This window comes from Loxodonta africana, chromosome 24, assembly GCF_030014295.1.
Source record: "Loxodonta africana isolate mLoxAfr1 chromosome 24, mLoxAfr1.hap2, whole genome shotgun sequence".
Lineage (NCBI taxonomy): Eukaryota > Metazoa > Chordata > Mammalia > Proboscidea > Elephantidae > Loxodonta > Loxodonta africana.
Genome location: NC_087365.1, coordinates 21753759 through 21773562, shown reverse-complemented (window position 1 = coordinate 21773562; position 19804 = coordinate 21753759). Strand labels below are relative to the sequence as shown.

General features: G+C 37.5%; 1 protein-coding gene across 5 annotated transcripts in view; it reads left to right on the top strand.

The window, feature by feature from the left end:
• PLCB1 (phospholipase C beta 1) overlaps positions 1–19804 on the top strand; it is an 845524-nt gene that overhangs the window by 282854 nt on the left and 542866 nt on the right. For all 5 annotated transcript variants that reach the window (XM_064275782.1, XM_064275783.1, XM_064275785.1 and 2 more), the window contains exon 3: positions 364–432. In XM_064275782.1, the coding sequence (XP_064131852.1) occupies positions 364–432 (69 nt within the window). The remainder of the gene's footprint in view (positions 1–363; positions 433–19804) is intronic.

Here is a 19804-nt window from a genome sequence, read left to right as displayed (position 1 = left end):
TAAAAATATCTTCTGCCTCTCTTCCTTAATGCTCCATACCTACTCCTGTACCCTTGCATACATGTGGAGTGACTCCCAAGATAATTTTTTAATAGTGAAGCAAGAAGTCCTTAGGAATGGCTTGTAGGACATTTTCCTTCCAAAATGTGTTAGAATATATAGTAAACTGAGAAGTTAGCGGTCTTTTTGTTTCCTTCCCAACTCGATGGATAAGTGATGTAAGATAAACAAATATCCCAACCACAGAAAAATTTTTAGGAAGTCCTCAAGATAATAATATTTATTTTAAAGTGATATCAATGACATAAAACAAAGAAAAAGATTGGTGTGGGTTCTTAATGATTTCATATTTGTGTCTTCCAGGAGACGGAGCTGTTAGACCTCAGCCTTGTCAAGGATGCCAGATGTGGGAAACACGCCAAAGCTCCCAAGGTAGGAAGCAGGGCTTTGTGCAGAACCAGTCGCTGCCTTGATTGTTTAGCTGTGTGATGGTATAAATTAATTGCCCCAATGAAAAGTTTTTCTGTTGTAGGTGGTGTAAAACGCAATAATACAGCCAGTCTTTCCAAAAGCCGGTTTTTACTAAACACTTCCACTTTTACTAAAAGACGGAAACAGCAAACAAATACATGGGCATTTGGACATAAGGGCTTGCTTTGTGCCCTCTAATCTTATTTTTCTTTGAAAATAAAAGATGTAATACCAAAGTTTCCCAGTATTTCTAAATAATTAAAATGTGCTTAAAATGATTTGAGAAAATTCCTTGAACCTTATAAGCATGCATGAATTAACTTCTAGACCTGATGAAAGAGAACTTATAGCTCAAATGTTTTGCAGTTGAAATAATTCAACCCATGAAGCCACGGGGTATCAAGTCTTCTTTCTGTAAACGTTACTGGTGAATACCAGTGTACTTGGGATCAGTTGTGTGCAGTGTCATTTGCTGTGGTTTGAAAAAGTTGCTAAGAAAAAAAAAAAAGGCAATGTTTGTACTTTATTTTTTTGAATATTTTTCTTAAATGTTGGATGAAGACGATACATATATTCTTTTAACCTAGATTATCTGGTAAGCGATACAAAGATGTATTCACTCGCCATCAAAGTCTGGAAAAGTGTTCTGTATTGTATTTAAAATTGAGTGCTTTCAATACTTCATTTCTGGAACAAAGAATATTGGCCAGTAAAGACAAGCAGTTGCCACTTAGGAACTTTATACCTCTTCCAATAATTGATATAAAACTGTCAGTTTTCTAATTGAGCATCTGCTTGGAACATTTATTTTATTCTTCAAAAGTCAAATTACTAAAGACCAGACTTAATGGTCTGACTGAGACTGGAGGGACCCCAGAGGTCATGGTCCCCAGACTTTCTGTTAGCCCAAGACAGAACCATTCCCGAGGCCAACTCTTCAGACAGGGATTGGACTGGACTATAAGACAGAAAATGATACTGGTGAGGGAGTGAGCTTCTTGGATCAAGTAGACACGTGAGACTGTGTGGGCGGCTCCTGCCTGGAGGGGAGATGTGAAGGCTGAGGGGGACAGAAGTTGGCTGAATGGACACGGAAATAGAGGGTGGAAAGAAGCAGTGTGCTTTCTCATTAGGGGGAGAGCAGCTAGAAGTATGTATAAAAAAAAATGTATATATAGAAGTATATAGCAAGATGTATCTAAGGTTTTGTATGACAGACTGACTTGATTTGTAAACTTTCATTTAAAGCGCAATAAAAATATTTAAAAAAAAATTCAAATTACTTTCTTTGACATCTGAAATGATTTGTTGCTTTGGAGATGCTGGGCGGAAAAAAAAAAAATCACCTGCATTGATTATTTCTTCAGATACAATCGTAACAATGCAGTAAAAAAATTATACCATAGAGCCAATGCTCAGACACTGCTTTTTATTTTTTTTTTCCTTTTTAGTAAATGTTTTTATTGAACTATAACATAGTAAAATGTACAAAATGTATGTAGCTCAGTGAAGTTTTTTTTTTTTAATGTACTTTAGATGAAGGTTTACAGAGCAAATTAGTTTCTCATTAAACAATTAATACACATATTGTTTTGTGACATTGGTTGCCAACCTCACGAAATGTCCACACTCTCCCCTTTGCAACCTGGGCTTCCCCGTTGCCAGCTTTCCTGTCCCCTCCTGCCTTCTCGTCCTTGCCCGTGGGCTGGTGTGCCTATTTAGTCTCGTTTTGTTTTATGGGCCTCAGACGGTGCTTTTAATGCTGAAAGAGTTAAAATGATCTCCAGGAACATGTGAAAAATAAAAAGAATGAAGGTTTTTGTTTTTAAGGTTTCTGTGAGTGTTTCATGTGAAACTAGTCAGTTATTTGCGGTACCTTCATCTCTCAGTGATCTAATGCAATTTAAATAGTTTGGTCTTTTAGTTTCTTATCAGAGAGGCTTATCAAAATTAATGCTTTGATGATGATTCAAAAGTTGTTCATGGTTTTTAATGTAAGAAAGTATCCTTTTTTTTTTTTTCCTTTTCCTACCAGCCAGGTTTCAGCCAAGTTTCATATGAGCCTGTTAGTTCCAAGAACTACCTTATTGATAACATAGCCATGAGGTTTGTCTTTTAACACAAGTTATTGACCTCACTTAGAATTTTAATGTCAATATTTGTTAAAGATAGTTCCCTACACCACTTCAGAACCCCTTTGTATCCAGGCATTGGGGAGTCAAATAAAGTCAGTCCTTATGCCCCATGAAGGGTTTCTTTCAGGCTTGACTCTGTCTCTTTTATTGTAATACACAGCTTACTTATCAGTTAAGTATTTCATTTATGGATGGAGTCTGTTAAATGTCTACTGAATGCTGATAAATGAACAGACCCAGTGTCTGTACTGTGCTCAGCTGAGAAACCACTACGAGAGCTTAAAATGCTTCTCTTAAGGATGGACTTTAATACTCAAAATATTCTGGCTTTTACTGTTTTGGAGCCCTGGTGGCACAGTGGTTAAGCGCTCCAGCTGCTAACCAAAAGGCCGGCAGTTCAAATCTACCAGCCACTCCTTGGAAACCGTATGGGGCATTTCTGCTCTGTCTTATAAGGTGGCAATGAGTCAGAATTGACTCAACTGCAATGGTTTTTTTACTGTTTTATCCACCAACTCTTTCCTTGAAGGACCAATTTCTTTATGGGTAATCCACTTTCTTCTTTTCTTTTCTTTTCTTTTTTTTTGTTGTTGTTGCTGCTGCTGTTGTTAATTGTTTATTTTTATTTTTGTTTTCTTTCTATTTCTTCTGGTGTTCAAGAACCTCACTCTAATATTCTCAAAGCCTGGTTCTGTGGCATGCTACTTGTGGGGCCTTCCTAAGCATCAGTGTTCTTCTGCATTTGTGAAATGGTGATAATAAGAAGAATGTCTGCTTAACATGGTACTGTAAGGACAAAATGAGAGAGCTCATTAGCAAATGTTTAGCATAGAGGTTCTCAGATTTACTGCACGTGAAATTGTCTGAGAGCTTTAAAAAATGCTAAAGTCTGTTTCCTACTCCCAGAGATTCTGGCGCCACAAGAATTTAATTGACATGGATGTAGTCTGGGCATTGGGGTTTTTAAAAACAAATTTGCAGCAAAATTTGAGAATCACTGCCTTCATTTATTGCTGGTATATAATTGGCACTCATTAAATGTTAGCTGGAGTCTCTGGGTAATGCAAACAGTTAACGCGCTTGGCTGCTAACCAAAAGAGTGGACGTTAGAGTCCACCTAGAGGTGCCTCAAAAGAAAAAAAAAGCCAAACTCGTCATGGAGTCAATTCTGACTCATAGCGACCCTCTAGGACAGAGTAGAACTGCCCCATAGGGTTTCCAAGGAGCGCCTGGTGGATTCGAACTGCTGACCTTTTGGTTAGCAGCCGAGCTCTAACTATTGCACCACTGGGACACCTCAAAAAAAAAAAGGCCTCACTACCTACTTCTGAAAAATCAGCCATTGAAAACCCTATGAGCACAGTTCTGCTCTGACATCCATGGAGTTGCCATGAGTCAGAGCCGACTTGATGGTAACTGGTAAATGTTAGACACTATTGTTGGTATGATCATTGTTATTTTCATTTTTATTATTAAAAAATTCTGGTCAGATTTGTAGTTTTCATTTCACTCACTTAACTTGTAAAGATTTGTGTGATAAAAAGGGGTTTGAGGAGAGGCCCAGCTAACAGAGGCTTTGTATATGACAATCAGAAGGAAGTTAATATTAATATCTGTTGAAAAAATCTTTTAAGTTGCAAAAGAAAACCCCAGCTCAAACTTCCTTAAGACTTAAAAGATTGGAAAGTATTGACAATTTCATTGGAAGCACTGGGTTCTGGTGATGTTTTGTCCAGCTGCTGAAATAACGTTTGAAGACAGAATGCCTCATCCTCTCTCTAAGCTGGCTTCCACGAGCTGCCTTTTCCATCCTCGGGCACCCCATAGTGCCGACCCTCTGCAAAAGACCTTAAAATGATTATTAGTTCTGAAAATGCTTCTCTTGAGGATGGACTTCTTATGAGGCAGTAGGTTCTGGCAAAGTATACCATAGAGCAAATGCCCAGATGCTGCTTTTATTGCTGAAACAGTTAAAATGATCTCCAGGAAAATGTAAAAAATAAAAAGAAAGATTTTTATTTTTAAGGTTTCTATGAGTGTTTCATGTGAAACTAGTCAATAATATCCTCCACATGGCAGCGGCTCTATATGGTGTGGGCCAGAAGAGAGACTAGCTGTCCACCAGAATATTCCAGAATGACTAGTAGAAGGAAGCATATGGTTCTGAGGAGGAAAACTAAATGTGAGGAGACCTTTGAGCTGGCTACTGACTAAGATGAAAAAGCATAAAGATACCTGTATGGAGCGCAAGAAGCTTGGAAACTTAGGACGAAAGGGCAGCCTAACGGGAGGAGAGATTGAGTAGATGACTTTCTGTGGGGTTTATGGGCCATAAAGGAAGGAGAACATTTGTGGAGCAGATATTATCTATCAAAATACCCAGGCACCCCACAAATATTTATCTGTGTTTTCATAGTATTTCTGTTTTCTCAGCATCTCATTACATAAAAATTCAAGATCTAGTTGAAAATAAATGATTTTCTAGGCCTGCTGTGATTAGAAATAACATTTATAGAAAATGGAAAAGCTTCTCTGTGTTGGACTGTTAATAAATTTAAATGTTGACTCCCAACATAAGACTTATAATTCCAGATCTGTGTTTCTGTGCATAGCCTTTGTTCAAGTTTTCAGTTTTGAAATTTCTCACTGGAGAGAAATTGGGAGAGTTTTAACCCAAATGTAAAAAGTAGAAGAAAAAAAATCTTAAAATCTTTTGAAATCTAAAATGTATTTGTTTTTCCCTTCTTGTTTTCTTCCTCCCTGCCAGATTTTTAAAGCACATGTAAGGGCCAGGATCTGTGGTATATATATTCTTCTTCTCCTATATGCACATACTCTCTGGATCTTTCTTTTCAAAAAGATCTTGGCTTGAAGAAGAACATTTGTCACTCTGATTTCTGATCTATTAGTGTCTCTTGACCCAGCAGATCAATTTAGTGGTTCATGTGTAGCATTAAAAAGATGAAATAGAGTTGACTACAAGAGAAAGTACCAGAGTGTCTTGTATACAGCATATTGTTTTGTGAATTTTTTTTCCTGTGTGTTAATGCATGTTTTGGGTCAAAACATAGTTTATTTCTTACTATGAGCCATGGTCAAAAAGGTTTGAAAAATGCCGCTGAAAGTTATTTCTTAATCCTCAGGATTCTTAGGAAGTATTGAATTCTTAGGTGTACTGAACAGTAAATAGGGATGGGACTGGGAGAGTGGTTCTGGTGTCAGTTTGGCCGTTAATGAGCATAAGTGAGTTGTTCCTTCTGCCTGTGCCTCCACTTATTCATCTGTGAAGTGGGGGAGCAGAAACCAAAAAAACCCAAACCTGTTGCCGTTGAGTAGATGCCAACTCATAGCAGCCCTATAGGACAGAGTAGAACTGCCCCACAGAGTCTCCAAGGAGCGCCTGGTGGATTCGAACAGCCGAGTTTCTCGTTAGCAGCCATAGCCCTTAGCCACTATGCCACCAGCACTTCCAGGGCATACATGGTTTTAGCTGTATAAGTAAAACTAGAAGGTAACCAAGCCAAAGCTGTCCATTTTACACATGATAGAACTGATGCCAAGTGATCTTACATAATCTAAATCTTCTCAGCTTGACCATGAGAAATAAGGTTGAAAAAAAAAAAAATCAGGTCACACTGTAAACAAGGTAATGTGTTATAGAAACAAAAGAAAGACAGACAGGTCAAACTTTGCACGTGGCTTCTGCTCAGCAGTTCTAGGATTGCTTTTGGACTCCAGAGGTAGTGATCACATGATCACATAGACCCACCCAACTTTTAATAGATGAAAACTATGTGCTGCTGGTATTCAACTCTCAATAATGCATGTAGCCACGTCCTTGGAAACTCTTTCGGTGGTTTTATTTTTAAACTCTGTTTCTTGCAAAGAAAATTGCTTCATATGTTTAGCTGACAATTAACCAGTTCATTCTGTTGGTAAAGGGCAGTTTATTTCAGTAACATTAACTTTAATATTGATTTCTCATACATATCTGGGTCACAATTAAATTCATCAGAAGCATCATCAGAACCACATAAGTCAGATTACAGTAAAATTAGATTTTAAAACTTGGTTAGGCTTGTTTTTCTAACTTTGAAAGGCTTATGTAAAGGTGATGATTTCTTACTTCATACTTTTATTGATTTGACAAATAGTCACTAAGTGCCTGATTCTGCCAGGTGCTGTGCTAAAAACTGAGAAAACATCGATGAACAAAGAGACCAACACCCCTGCCCTCATAGAACTTACATTCTATTTAGGAGTGGGGAAGTGGTGTGCTGGTAAACTGGCTGTCAAGAAAAGGGTAAATATTTCCACCACGGAGAATTTCAAGCCACCAACCTGATATCATTGAATGCAGAGATGGAAAACGATTCAAACCATAGCCCCTAATCCTATAACCAGGATCCTATTGGTGGGGAAAACCGGTGACAGGTAAATGAATGATACCTCTTATTATACAGAAACCACAGACCGTAGACCCTGAGTGGTGGAGACCCAAAACCAACCCATTGCCATAGAGTCAATTCTGACTCACAGTGACCCTGTAGGACAAAGTAGAACTGCCTCATAGGGTTTCCAAGGAGCAGATGGTGGATTTGAACTGCAGAACTTTTAGTTAGCAGCTGAACTCTTAACCAATGGTGGAGAGGTTTGCTATTTTATAAGGTGATAACAGAAGGTGATATGCGAGCAGACCCAGTGCCCTTAGCAGAGACCTGGGTTAAGAGAGGGAAGAGCCATGTATGTGTCTGCAGGAGCAGCATTCCAGGCAGAGGGAACAGCAAGAGCAATGGCCCTGAGGCGGGAACATGCTCGAATGTCTGAGGAATAGCGAGGAGGCCAACATGGCTACAGTGGAGTGTGAGAAAGGAGATGACAAAGGTAGGTGGATGGCCAGGAGCCGGAGTCCTCAGGGCCTCAAAGGTCATGCTAATGACTTTGGCTTTTCCTCTGAGAGAACGGAGAAAACATCTGAAGGTTCTGAGCAGAGGAGTAGCAAAATAGGATCTCTGGCTGTTGTGTTGAGAGGAGACTATAGAGAACAAAGGTAGAAGCAGGGAGACCAACTTCATGGCTGTGGCACACTTCCAGGGCACTGACACTGGTGATTTTGACCAATGTGGTAGCTGTAGTATAGAGATGGTGAAAAATTGTCAGAAGCTGGATATGTTTTGAAGGTGGAGCCACAGGACATGTTAATGTATTGAATGTGAAGTAAAAGAGGAAGAAAGGATTCAAAAAAAAGTCTCATAGAATTTTGACCTGGGAAACTGGGAGGATGGAGTTGTCATGGCCTGAGATGGGGAACAGAATGAGATAAACACATTTAAGCAGAAAAATCTGGAGTTTCGATTTTGGATATTGTAAATTTGCAATGGAGTCCCTGGGTGGTGTAAATGGTAATGTACCAGGATGCTAACCAAAATGTTTGTATTTTGAGTCCACCCAGAGGCTACTCAGAAGAAAGATGTGGGCATCTACTTCTTCACAATAAACCATTGAAACCCCTGTGGAGCACAGTTCTACTCTTGACACACATGGGGTCACCATGAGTTGGAATCAACTCGATTTGTATTTTAAATTTGGGATGCCTGTTAGACTTGGACCTGATGAAGTCAGGAAGACAGGTGGATGTGCAAGCCGGAGAAAGACCTTTGGGTACTTAAAGCCCGAAGACTGGGTGAGGTTTCCCATGGAAAGGAGGCATAAAGGAGAAGAGGTCTGAGGTCTGAGCCCTGGGCCTGCAGCCTTTAGAGGCCAGTGTGATGGGGAAAAACCAGCAAAAGAGACTGAGGAGCAGCCAGTATGGAGGGAGAACCAGGAGAGAGCATACCCCAGACCCAAATAAAAAAGTGTTTAAAGAAGGAAGGAGTGGACATCTGGGTCAAATGGTAGAATTTGCTCCTAGCCTTTTTTTCCTACTCAGAGTAGAAAAAAAAGTGATTTGCATATTTATAATTTCACAGAATATACCATTTTATATATGCTTTAAAAATTCTCCCTATATCGCGAGTATTTTCTGTTGGCACTCAAAACATGCTATTTATTCAAGGGTTGTCAAATCTCCAATAGCTCATTGTAGAATCTGGATGCCAATATATACATCTCCTAATGAGCTGTTACTTGGATGTTATACAACGGTGGTGACAGTGAATCACCCGTAAGGCCTGGCGTTGAAACCAGGGCTTTATTTATTGTCACCTGCTTCTGATTATTTCCCTGACTTTGTACGGATTTCATCATGTGTGTAACCAAGTCATAAAATCTGATGGAGGCATTTGAGGTTGAAGAAAGAAGAAGAAAACCTTTTATGCAACAAACCGAAAGCTTCTCCCTTTTTCACTCAGTCACTAAGGAAATCTACCGTTGACCCTTATTCTTAGTTCCAATGATTTTTTAATTAATCTGACATACTGCAATTTTTTTTTTTGCGATTTTATTTCCGTAAATGTGTGTTTTACTAAATGGGACAAAATAGAGCTAAAAATTGTATGTGTGTGTGTGTAATGGTTTTAATAGTTATTCACATTTATCTTCAGATATAAATTATATGGCATAGTTCCTTTTTCATGTTCATTAAATTCCATAGATGTCAGTGGTTTCCTTGGAAACAAAACCTTTATATAACTAGTCAGAGATTTGGTAGCAGAAATATTAGGATGCTAAGGGTTTTTTTTTTTTTTTTTTGAGGGGGTAAGAAATGGCTTGTTGGTAGATGTTTGCATTTGTAACTCTTCTACGTTTCCCACCTGTCTCTCACTCCCATGACCACCTAATAATGAACCAATGAAGACTTGTCAAATTACCATTAAGGTATAGAATATCTTTTCTAATGGACAGCCTTTTACTTTTTTAAAGCAATCACATATATCCCAAGTCTTATCTGGGATGTTAATATAATTTCCCAAATTCGAAAAGAGGTTTGTATGTCTCTTATCAACAATTAAATTTGATCATCTGAGCAATACCTGTGCTACTCAGTGTACATGTGTGTCCATCTGTGAAATACAGCAAACTGAAGATATGTGTGGCTGAATAAAGATTCTGTTTTTGATAATAGCAAGTTTCTGTCTTAGTACCTGTCTTAGTTATCTAGTGCTGCTATAACAGAAATACCACAAGTGGATGGCTTTAACAAAGAGAAATTTATCCTTTCACAGTCTAGTAGGTTACAAGTCCAAATTCAGGGCGTCAGCTCCAGGGTAGGGCTTTCTCTGTCTGCTCTGGAGGAAGATTCCTTGTGATCAATCTTCCCCTGGTCTAGGAGATTCTCAGGTGCAGGGACCCCAGGTCCAAAGGACCTACTCTGCTCCCAGTGCTGCTTTCTTGGTGGTATGAGGTCCCCAACTCTGCTTGCTTCTATCTTTTATATCTCAAGAGATTGCCTCAAGACACTATCCAATCCTGTAGGTTGAGTCCTGCCTTGCTAGCACAACTGTCATCTATCCTCCATCATTAACATCATAGAGACAGGATTTACAACATACAGGAAAATCACACAATACCAGGAATCATGGCCCAGCCCAGTTGATACACACATTTTTGGGGGGGACATAATTCAATCCATGACAGCACCTTACTGCGTGATGAGTTCAAAAGGACTTTGAAAGGTTGTAGAGAGGGTAAGAGGTGGCCACAGTTCTACCAAGGTGTAATAAAAGGTGAGAGGCATGGCAGCCAAGAGCATTCTCATTGTGGCCCAGAGTGGAAACCCTTTGAAGGCAGGATTAGTAACATGAGTTAACTACATCCCAGGTCTTTTCAGAAAGTCGTGACTCATTTTATCATTGCTACTATCTGGTATAATTTCAGTCTAAATCCAATTTGTTCTACATGCAATGGTACAGAGCTGCATTTTGGAAACATTTCTCAATTCTAATTCTTTCAAATGCAATAATACGCCATCTTGTGGATATAGCTGATATTAAATTCTTAATTCTACCTAGTGAACCATTCTCAGTGGTTTTTAAGTTTGGGTTCTAATATGGAGATGTGAGAAGCACTTAGGGAGCTTTTAAAATCTCGATGTCCACACTATACCCCAGATCAACTAAATCAGAGTGACTGGGGTGAGGCTTAAGTATCTATATTTTCTTTAAAGCTCCCCTGATGATTCTAATATTCAGCCAAGGTTGAGAACCATTACTCTAAAAATAGTAGCTACTTAAGGATATGGTTTAAAATAAGAATTTTTAAAAATTATTATTATTATCTTATTTTTGGTGAAAGCATACGTAGCAAAACATACAAATTCAGTATTTTCTACATGTACAATTTAGTGACGTTGGTTACATTCTTCAACTTGTCCAACCATGCTCACTATCCTTTTTCAAATTGTTTCACCACCATTGACATAAGCTCGCTCCGCTCCCCCAAGATTCTCATCTAACCTTTTGAGTTTCTATTGTCAATTTTATCACATGTAAAAAAATCCATTGCCATGGAGTTGAATCCAACTCATAGGAACCCTATAGGACAGAGTAGAACTGACCCATAGGATTTCCAAGGAGTGCCTGGTGGATTCAAACTGCCAACGTTTTGACTAGCAGCCATCACTCTTAACCACTACACCACCAGGGTTTCCTTATCACATTTAGATAATTCTTTAAAGAGCATAGTGCTCAAGGCAAACACTTTTTACCAATTAAGCTAAAGTATTGTTTAGTTTAAAGATGACCTCAGGGGATAAGGTTTAAAGATTTTACCACAGGGCAATAGTTTTGGGCGGTCATCCAGCCTCAGTGGCTCCAGAAAATCTGGATTCCATGAGAATTTGAAATTCTGTTCCACATTTATTCCTCTTTTGATCAGAATTCTCCTAATAGAGTCTCGTATCAAAACATTCAATAATGGTAGTGAGGCACCATCCAGTTTTTGTGGCTTCATGGCAAAGGAAGCAGTTGCTCATGGAGGCAGTTAGACACGAATTCTAGTGCCTTCTCCTATTCTTGACTCCCCTTCTTCCTCTGCTGCTCCAGGTGAAGAGAGACCAATTGTTGTACCTTGGTAAAACAGGGATTATTTTGCAATAAGACATTGAGAATTTCCTACTATATTCACTTTTTAAAGGAATTATTTTTCAATCTAGGCTTCCTTGAACTTGACTGGCTATACTTAATATAAGGAGAAGTATGTAATAATACTTCCTCATTACATTACAAGGTCAAGTGTATGGTTTACTTCTTTAAAAGGAAAAGCACTAAATGATTATTTTATATTTAATCTAGTTTATGAGTAGATTTTTTTTCCTTTATAATTAGTATGATTGCCAAAATGGATACGAGTGTGTTCCCAGAATCATTTCATAGGTGTTATTGCCTTTGTGGAGTGACTTTATTTTAAAATGTGTTCTTTTCATATCGTCAGTCCATTCATACTTATTTTTGTGTACTTCAGAGCACCCAGCATATGTCTTTGTGCATTGTGAGTGCCTACGAGTATAGTCATTAGGTGCACAAGCTCTTGGGTCAGACATCCTTGCCTCCAAAGACAGTTACGAGATAAATAGCCTGGCAAGTTAATTCACATCTCTTGAATTATGGGAATAATCTCTGCATTTATCTCACCTGGTTACTGTAAGAACTCAATGATAAAATGCATGGAAGTACTTTATACACTGTCACATGCTAAATACATCTTAGTTATCATTGCTAATGAATTTCATTAAGTAAATAAAATGTATAAGTGATGCTTATGTGATGTAGTATGTAAGAGCAAGTTGAAATTGCACCCTTTACCTTTTTACAATCGAGTTCCTGTAATACTATAGATTGCCTCATATTGGCAGATTTATATTTTTACAGCTCTGTATTTAAACTTTCCTGTGAAAATCTATTTTTAATATATTAAGTGTAGAAAAATATGTTTAAAGCATATTTATCTTTGCAGCCTTCCCTTCATCTCCAGAGAACCATCACAGCAAATAAGACTTCGCAGTTCTTATCTGGAAAGCTATCTAGATTTGCAAACAATTAAGTAGATTTTCCCAGAAATCTAAATAATTTTAGAGCAATTTACTTCCAGTTAAGAACATGTTGGTATATTTTTCTGTACTGTGAAGCCATTGAAGTAAAATCTGAAGCTACGTTGTGAAATGGAAGAACAAGGTTTGAGGTCAAAGAGACCCAGATTCAAATCCCAGTGCATACATTAGCCAAGTAATTATGGGAAGGTTGCTTAGTTCTTCTGTGGTAATGATAATACCCGCTGCATGGGTTTCTCTGGTAAATTGGATTATTATGGTTGGTAATATGACACAAATCATGTTTGACACATTTTAGGAGCTCACTCATTGCTGTTTACCTCCCTATCTCCCTTAGGGTCACATTTTGGTTTATTTTTCTTAGCACTCAGGGAGTCTGATAGATAATTAAACATATATATTACTTGAACTGCCTCCTTTTCAGAGGGTAGGGGCTAAAGTTACTTATACTTGGAAAAGTCAAGTGAAAGAGTGTCATAGTGGAACTCTTAGATTCTGAAGAGGTTAAGCACAGCCAGGTGTTTCTCTTGTGTTTCTCTGAGGCAGAAATGATCATTAGATAAAAGTAAAGACTTCAATTCAGAGACTGTTTTGTAGGAAAAACCTGTATTTTTAGGCACCAAGCTTACACTCAACCTGGTGAGAATCTCACTGTCTGAGAAATGTTTGAAAGTGAAACTCTGTAAAGGGCGTCCATGTTTATAGACCTTCTTCCTCTGGGGCACATAGCTATTGAGACAATGGTGAGTAAAATTGCCTACACTATCTAAATTATTGTTCTCTGTCTTCCTGCTAAGCTAATTTTCATTAAATTCAGAGAAGTGTTTGTACAAACTGAGTTTACTGTATTGATACTTGCACGAACCCATGTTGTTGTTAGCTGCCGTTGAGTTGATTCCAACTCATGGCGACCCCATGTGTGCAGAGTAGAACTCCACTCCATAGGATTTTCAAGGCTGACCTTTCAAAAATAGGTCGACCAGAAGTGAGGCGCCTCTCAGTGGGTTTGAACTGCCAGCCATTTAGTTAGTAGTTTAGTGCTTAGCCATTTGTGCCACCCAGGGACAGGAGCTTATATCGGTCTGTAAATGGAGGCAATGACTATTGGATCATTTGTACTCAAGACGTACATGTCTGTTCCCAGTATAAATGGTAATTCCTCAAATGTACTATATGAAATGCACTTTATTATTTTATAGCAAACATATATGCTTGTGAGAGAGAAAAAAGAACGAGAAGTTTCCTGGGCTATTATTATTTAAGACACTTGACCTGCCTTGAATTGTATATTGGCCAATGAGTCTATCAAGAAAAGACACAAATATAAGTGAATTTTGTAGTGATTTTTCCAAGACATTTTGAGTAGCTGAGAATGGTTCTCAGATTTTTAAAGAAATTAACTTACACATAGTCAATGCTGACTTGGAAAGCTGGATTGTCCACATTTATGTGGGCGTCTTTGATCTCTATAGATGGATTTGACTGGTGTTTCAGCAGTGTCCTTGAATTAAAGCTTAGAAAAACTAAGTGTAAGTTGTGAATGTATTGAAGTTTCAAATGCTGAAACTTCATTTTGTGGTGAGAGTCGACATCAGAAAAAGAAATAAAGAATTCTGTGCTATCTTACCTGTGTTAACAAAAGCTTTGTTGTTATTATTGCCCTTGAATTGGCTCAGACTCATGGTGACCCCACATACAACAAAATGAAACATTGATTGGTCCTGTACCATCTTCATGTTCATTGTTATGCTCGAGTCCATTGTTTTGGCCACTGTGTATTTTGAGTGCCTTCCACCTAAAGAGCTCATCTTCCAACATTATACTGGACGATATTCTGTTGTGATCCATAGAGTTTTTACTGGCTAATCTTCAGAAGTAGGTCACCAGGCTTACTTTCTAGTCTGGAATCTAAAACATGTTCACCATGGGTGACCCTGGTGGTGTTTGAAATGCTGGTGGCATTGCTTCCAGCACTACAGGAACACACATGCCACCACCGTATGACAAACTGATAGATGTGGTGGATAATGAAAGTGGTGGTGTGATAAAAGCCACTGGTGGGGAGTTTGTGCCTCTTACCTTTTCCTCTTACCAGTGCTAATATGTGTACCATTCACACAGTGACTGTATTCTCCTAACCAAAAATCGGGATGTAATTTAACATGTCATCTAACAGGGAAGAATGTTTGAAATGAGAATACTCCCTGAAAATATGGGGCATAGCATTGAAATTCTTTTTGGCCATGGGACTCATAGCAGACTGGGCATTGTGCAAGTTTTCAGGTGACCTGGGCTTTAATTTGGGCTCTGCAGCTGGTGGAATGACCTTGGCAGAGTCATATCAGCTTTTAAGGGCCTCACCTCATCATAAAATGAAGGAGATGAGCAAGATGAACTCTGTGGACTGAAGGTAGTATTTATATTGACTATAGAGTTAATGTGAGAATTAAATGATGTACATATCTCTAATGGTTTTGCCAACCATAATGTGTAATATAGTAATATTACTTTGTGAGGAGTGTGTACCAATAAATTTTCAGAGTTTTGTTTTATCACCTTTGAATGAGAAATGGTTGAAGATTCTTAGATTCCTTCCATTTACCATAAAAATGTGAAATCTTACATTTCAGCCTTTGGATGCCATACTTGGCACACAGTAGGTATTTTCATGGGTCAAAGCATTCTTTTACTGTAATTTTTCTCTTTCCTTAATGTGAATACAGTTAACAACTGTGGGTATCTACAAACTAGGAAGGAAACCCTGGTGGCATAGTGGTTAAGTGCTATGGCTGCTAACCAAAGGCTCGGCAGTTTGAATCCACCAGGCGCTCCTTGGAAACTCTATGGGGCAGTTCTACTCTGTCCTATAGGGTCGCTATGAGTCGGAATCGACTCGACGGTACTGGGTTTGGTTTTTTGGTTTACAAACTTGGAAATTTCAAGTACTAAAAGAAATACCATTGATCTTATGTAAAAAGAAGGAATGTAAACTCAAAATAATGTAGTACAGTTCTTGCTACATGAAGAATCTTGGTTAACAGCAAAACTAAAGTTTTCAAAGATTATTGGAATTAATTTCCATAGAAACTGAGGTGGACAAACCTAACAAATTAAGCAGAATATCTGTTAGAGTGTTACTGTGAAGCAGGATCTTTGGGCCTGTCAAGTCGGAAAATTCAGCTTGCTATCTCACACATCTAACCCATTTTCCCTGTGCCTTTTGACACTTCAGCGTTCCTATGTTGTTTGACATTGTGATTTGTAACCAAGCACTACCTATTTCAGTTAAGACTAGTGGGTTTGGAAGAAGACAGGCTGAGTGTTACTGGTGGTTAACAAACTCAAAAATAGCCTATAAATATTCACTGCATTTTCTCTCAGGAACAGAGAATACCTTTTTAAAAACAATATAACTCAGTATTTTTCTAAATGAGTTCCTTGAAATATTAGTAGGTGATATGAGATAAAAGTGTTGTGTGGTCAAATACATTTGGGAATTGTTGGGGATCTTTATTATGGGACTTCTCAGAGTCTTTGATGAGCTGGAAGTGGATTGAGGCCCTTTTCCATTCTTTTTTGACTATGGATTTCTTGGTCACAAGCACCTCACAGTATTAATGTTCTGCTGAATTTACTTTGGTAAATGCTGCTTTATCTGGTTATTGTAAAGTTAGTCATACTCTGTAATTAGGACCCGAGTACCAGTTTAGGACTGATGTTTTTCCTCACAATAGTGCAAATACCTACTTAAAGATATTTAAGGACCAAGTTTTTGGATGATCTAAATCAGAAAAGTCTCTAGCTAGATAAAAAGCCCTTGAAAATACGCAGTTGAATTTTATCCTATATTATTACCATGAGGTGTTTCCAATTTTGGATTTTAACTATTATCGTTGGCCCCACTTTATTTTTCAGATTTAAACCTTGGCTTATGATGGTTAGAAAGCCACGAGCATTGCAATGTATAATTCAAAACATAAGCATTTTATTTATTTTCATGGTAACTGGAATCTAGTTCAGCTTTTTGGTCAACATAATGCATGGTGACCACTAACATGGAATTCCAGGTCTACAGATAATTATTTCTGCATCAGTTATCTTTGACTTCTGATTCTATCACTGTTATAAAATTGATATATTTTGTCCTTCATGGAAAGATCCTACCTCACAATAAAGCTTGAATTGAGGTTGAGTAAAAGTGGGTAGAAATTACTTGGGGAAACCAAACCAAAACTAAACCCATTGCTGTTGAAGTGATTCCAACTCATAGTTGACCCTATAGGACAGAATAGAGCTGTCCCACAGGGTTTCCAAGGAGTAATGAGGTAGATTTGAATTGTCAGCCTTTTGGTTAGCAGCCTGAGCTCTTAACCACTGCACCACCAGGGCTCCACTTGAGGGGAGCAGTAATTTTAAAAGCTATAGCTTCTTTCTGGTTGCCTTGCAGATGTGTATTTGTGTGTCTGTCTGTCTGTAAGCAGAAAGAAGTTTGATGATTCTTTGGTTCACAAGGATGGGCTTTAATGCCCTGAAAGTAAGACTTTAATTCTGTAACCTCACATTGGGAGGTCAGCAGTAAAGAGCATGGACTTGGGAACCAGACAGTCAAAGCTCAAAACTGATCCATCACTATTATCTATATGGCCACAGTCTGGTCATTTGACTTTTTCTTATCTTGATTTCCTCATCCATAAAATGAAGATAATAATGCTATTTCTCAGGGTTGTTGTGAGAATTAAAGGCTGTAATAGACAGCTATGGTTATTAAAATTAAAGGTCTTTAGTATGTAGATAGAATAATAGACTTGAAGTTGATGTCATTATTTGGTGAATTAGACTACTTGCTGCATCAACCATATTCTCTTTTTTTTGTTGTTGTTTCTTGAGATATTTACATGTGCCATCAATATTATGTAGGCTTCTCACTACCTGGCTAAAATTTTCACTTTTTTATTGTGGTTAATATATATGTACAAAACATTTGCCATTTCAGCATTCTTCACATGTTTAGTTCGGTGACATTAATTTATGTTTATCATGTAGTTCACTCATCACCTTTATCTGTTCCCAAAATTTTCCATCACCCTTAACAGAATTTCAACATCCTTTAAGCATCGAGTCCTAGTTACTCATGTTTTTAAAATACTAAGGTGATGTTTAATTTTCTTACATTAAACATTTTCTTACTAGGATACTTCAGAATTTCTAACATCTGGTTAAAAAAATTTTTCATCAAATATAACTTTTCTTTTTATAAATGTTAATTAAAAATTAAATTCCACTGTCTTTATTTGAAATTAAATAGGTCATTTTGTACACATATATGAATTGCAATTGCTTGCAGCCTTCAAGTACTTTCATGTGGATTTAATAAGAGTTTAGATAAAAGTTTCTTAGGTTTGGACACATACAAATGTCCTGGGAAATTCAGCAAACAATTATTGACTTGATTATTTTTGCTGTAGGTAGAACTCTACTGTCTTAAACAGGAATTGATGAGAAGGTTTATTTTATTTTGGTGGGTTCTGAAACAATTTTCTGTATTAATAAATTTTCCTACAGTTTTATTTGAAGATTAAAGGTTAAGAAAGGATTGTTGGGATATTTTTACTTGTAAGTATGAATACTAGAGAAATAGCTAAGTAAAATTAATTTAAGGTCATATAGTATTTCTCTAGTTCCCCACATACATGGAAGAATATGGAATGGCTAAATAATGGAAATAAAATTTTGTGTTTACAGGATTTTAAAGTTAATAATGCATTCATATAAGTTGTCCATGTATAGTATTCACAGGAAATAAATAGCTTCTTAAAATATCTCAATAAAAATAGATGATTGAGTGGCATATTTTATATGAGTTAGTGGTTGATAGAAATTTTGGAAAGTATGCTAAAGAATAAATAGTGTAAGTAATGGCAAACTGTATTTAATTTTATGGCTAGCTACTCAAAATTTCATGGTTTGAGCTGATAGTTCTTAAGCCAAATAATTTATTTGAAAGCTACTGTAGAATATTTAAAATATTATGAAACTGACTAGAGCCCTTATTTTCTATTGTTTAGAAAAAAACAAAGTCAATTATTATTATAGTGTGTAAAATATAGAAAGTCATAGTAACTTGAGTCTCTGTTCTATAAATATTTAAATATTTCCCTCTCAATACTTAAATGTGCTGCATTTATACTAAATTCTTTAAGGTAAATTCTTAAAAATGTTCCAAGTGGTGCAAGCAACTAGAAATTCATCAAACTTTTTAAAATTATGTCCATAAATGTTCTGCTTTGAACTTACCAATATTCACGCCCAATTTAAGATTGTGAATTGAGAAACTGAAGTTGTAACAGAAAAATAATATATTGAGCTGACTCGTGCCTTGTCTTTGTAAGTTGACCTTGTTTCTCTGGCAACAAGATATTAGACGATAAATCATGTATCTAAAGCCATAGGGCTGCAAAGGAAGTGGGGAGCAGGAAGTTCAGGGGTGTCATCTGACTAGGATGATGGCATCTTTACCATAGTTAATAAGGTGGTGTGGCATTGTTAACTCAAGGGCAGAAATTTAGGCTGTGGTGACTCCAAGTTGATTCAAAATATTTATTTTATTCCTGATAAAATATATTGCTTGAATAGCATTACTTGGTATTAGGTGCATGTGGCAAAAATGTCATGCACTATTAATTCTAGCACTACCCTAGAACACTAGTTTTGGCACCTTTGGCACAGAATAGATCCTTTTGGCTTGCATGAATGAAGAGAGACAAACCAGTTATTTTAGGGGCTAATCCTGAATTGGAAACCCTGGTGATATAGTGGCTAAGTGCTACGGCTGCTAGCCAAAAGGTCGGCAGTTCGAATCTGCCAGGCGCTCCTTGGAAACTCTACGGGCAGTTCTACTCTGTCCTATAGGGTCGCTATGAGTCAGAATAGACCCGACAGCGGTGGGCTGGTAATCCTGAATTATTGCCTTACTTCAGGCTAAGTCTTCAAAAATGGGAACTTGTATAAAGGATAATTTAAGAGCAAGGTGGGTGGAGGGATAGAAAAAGAATCTGTCCTTAATTTTGTCAACATCTGAAGCTGCTCCAAAAAGTCTCCTTAAATAAAATGGTAACTAAATAAATTGCTTCAGAACTTGGATAATTTTAAATATACAAAAGAATAAGACAGTCTCTCTCCCAGAAGATCAAACTCTGTTCATCTGTGCAATCGC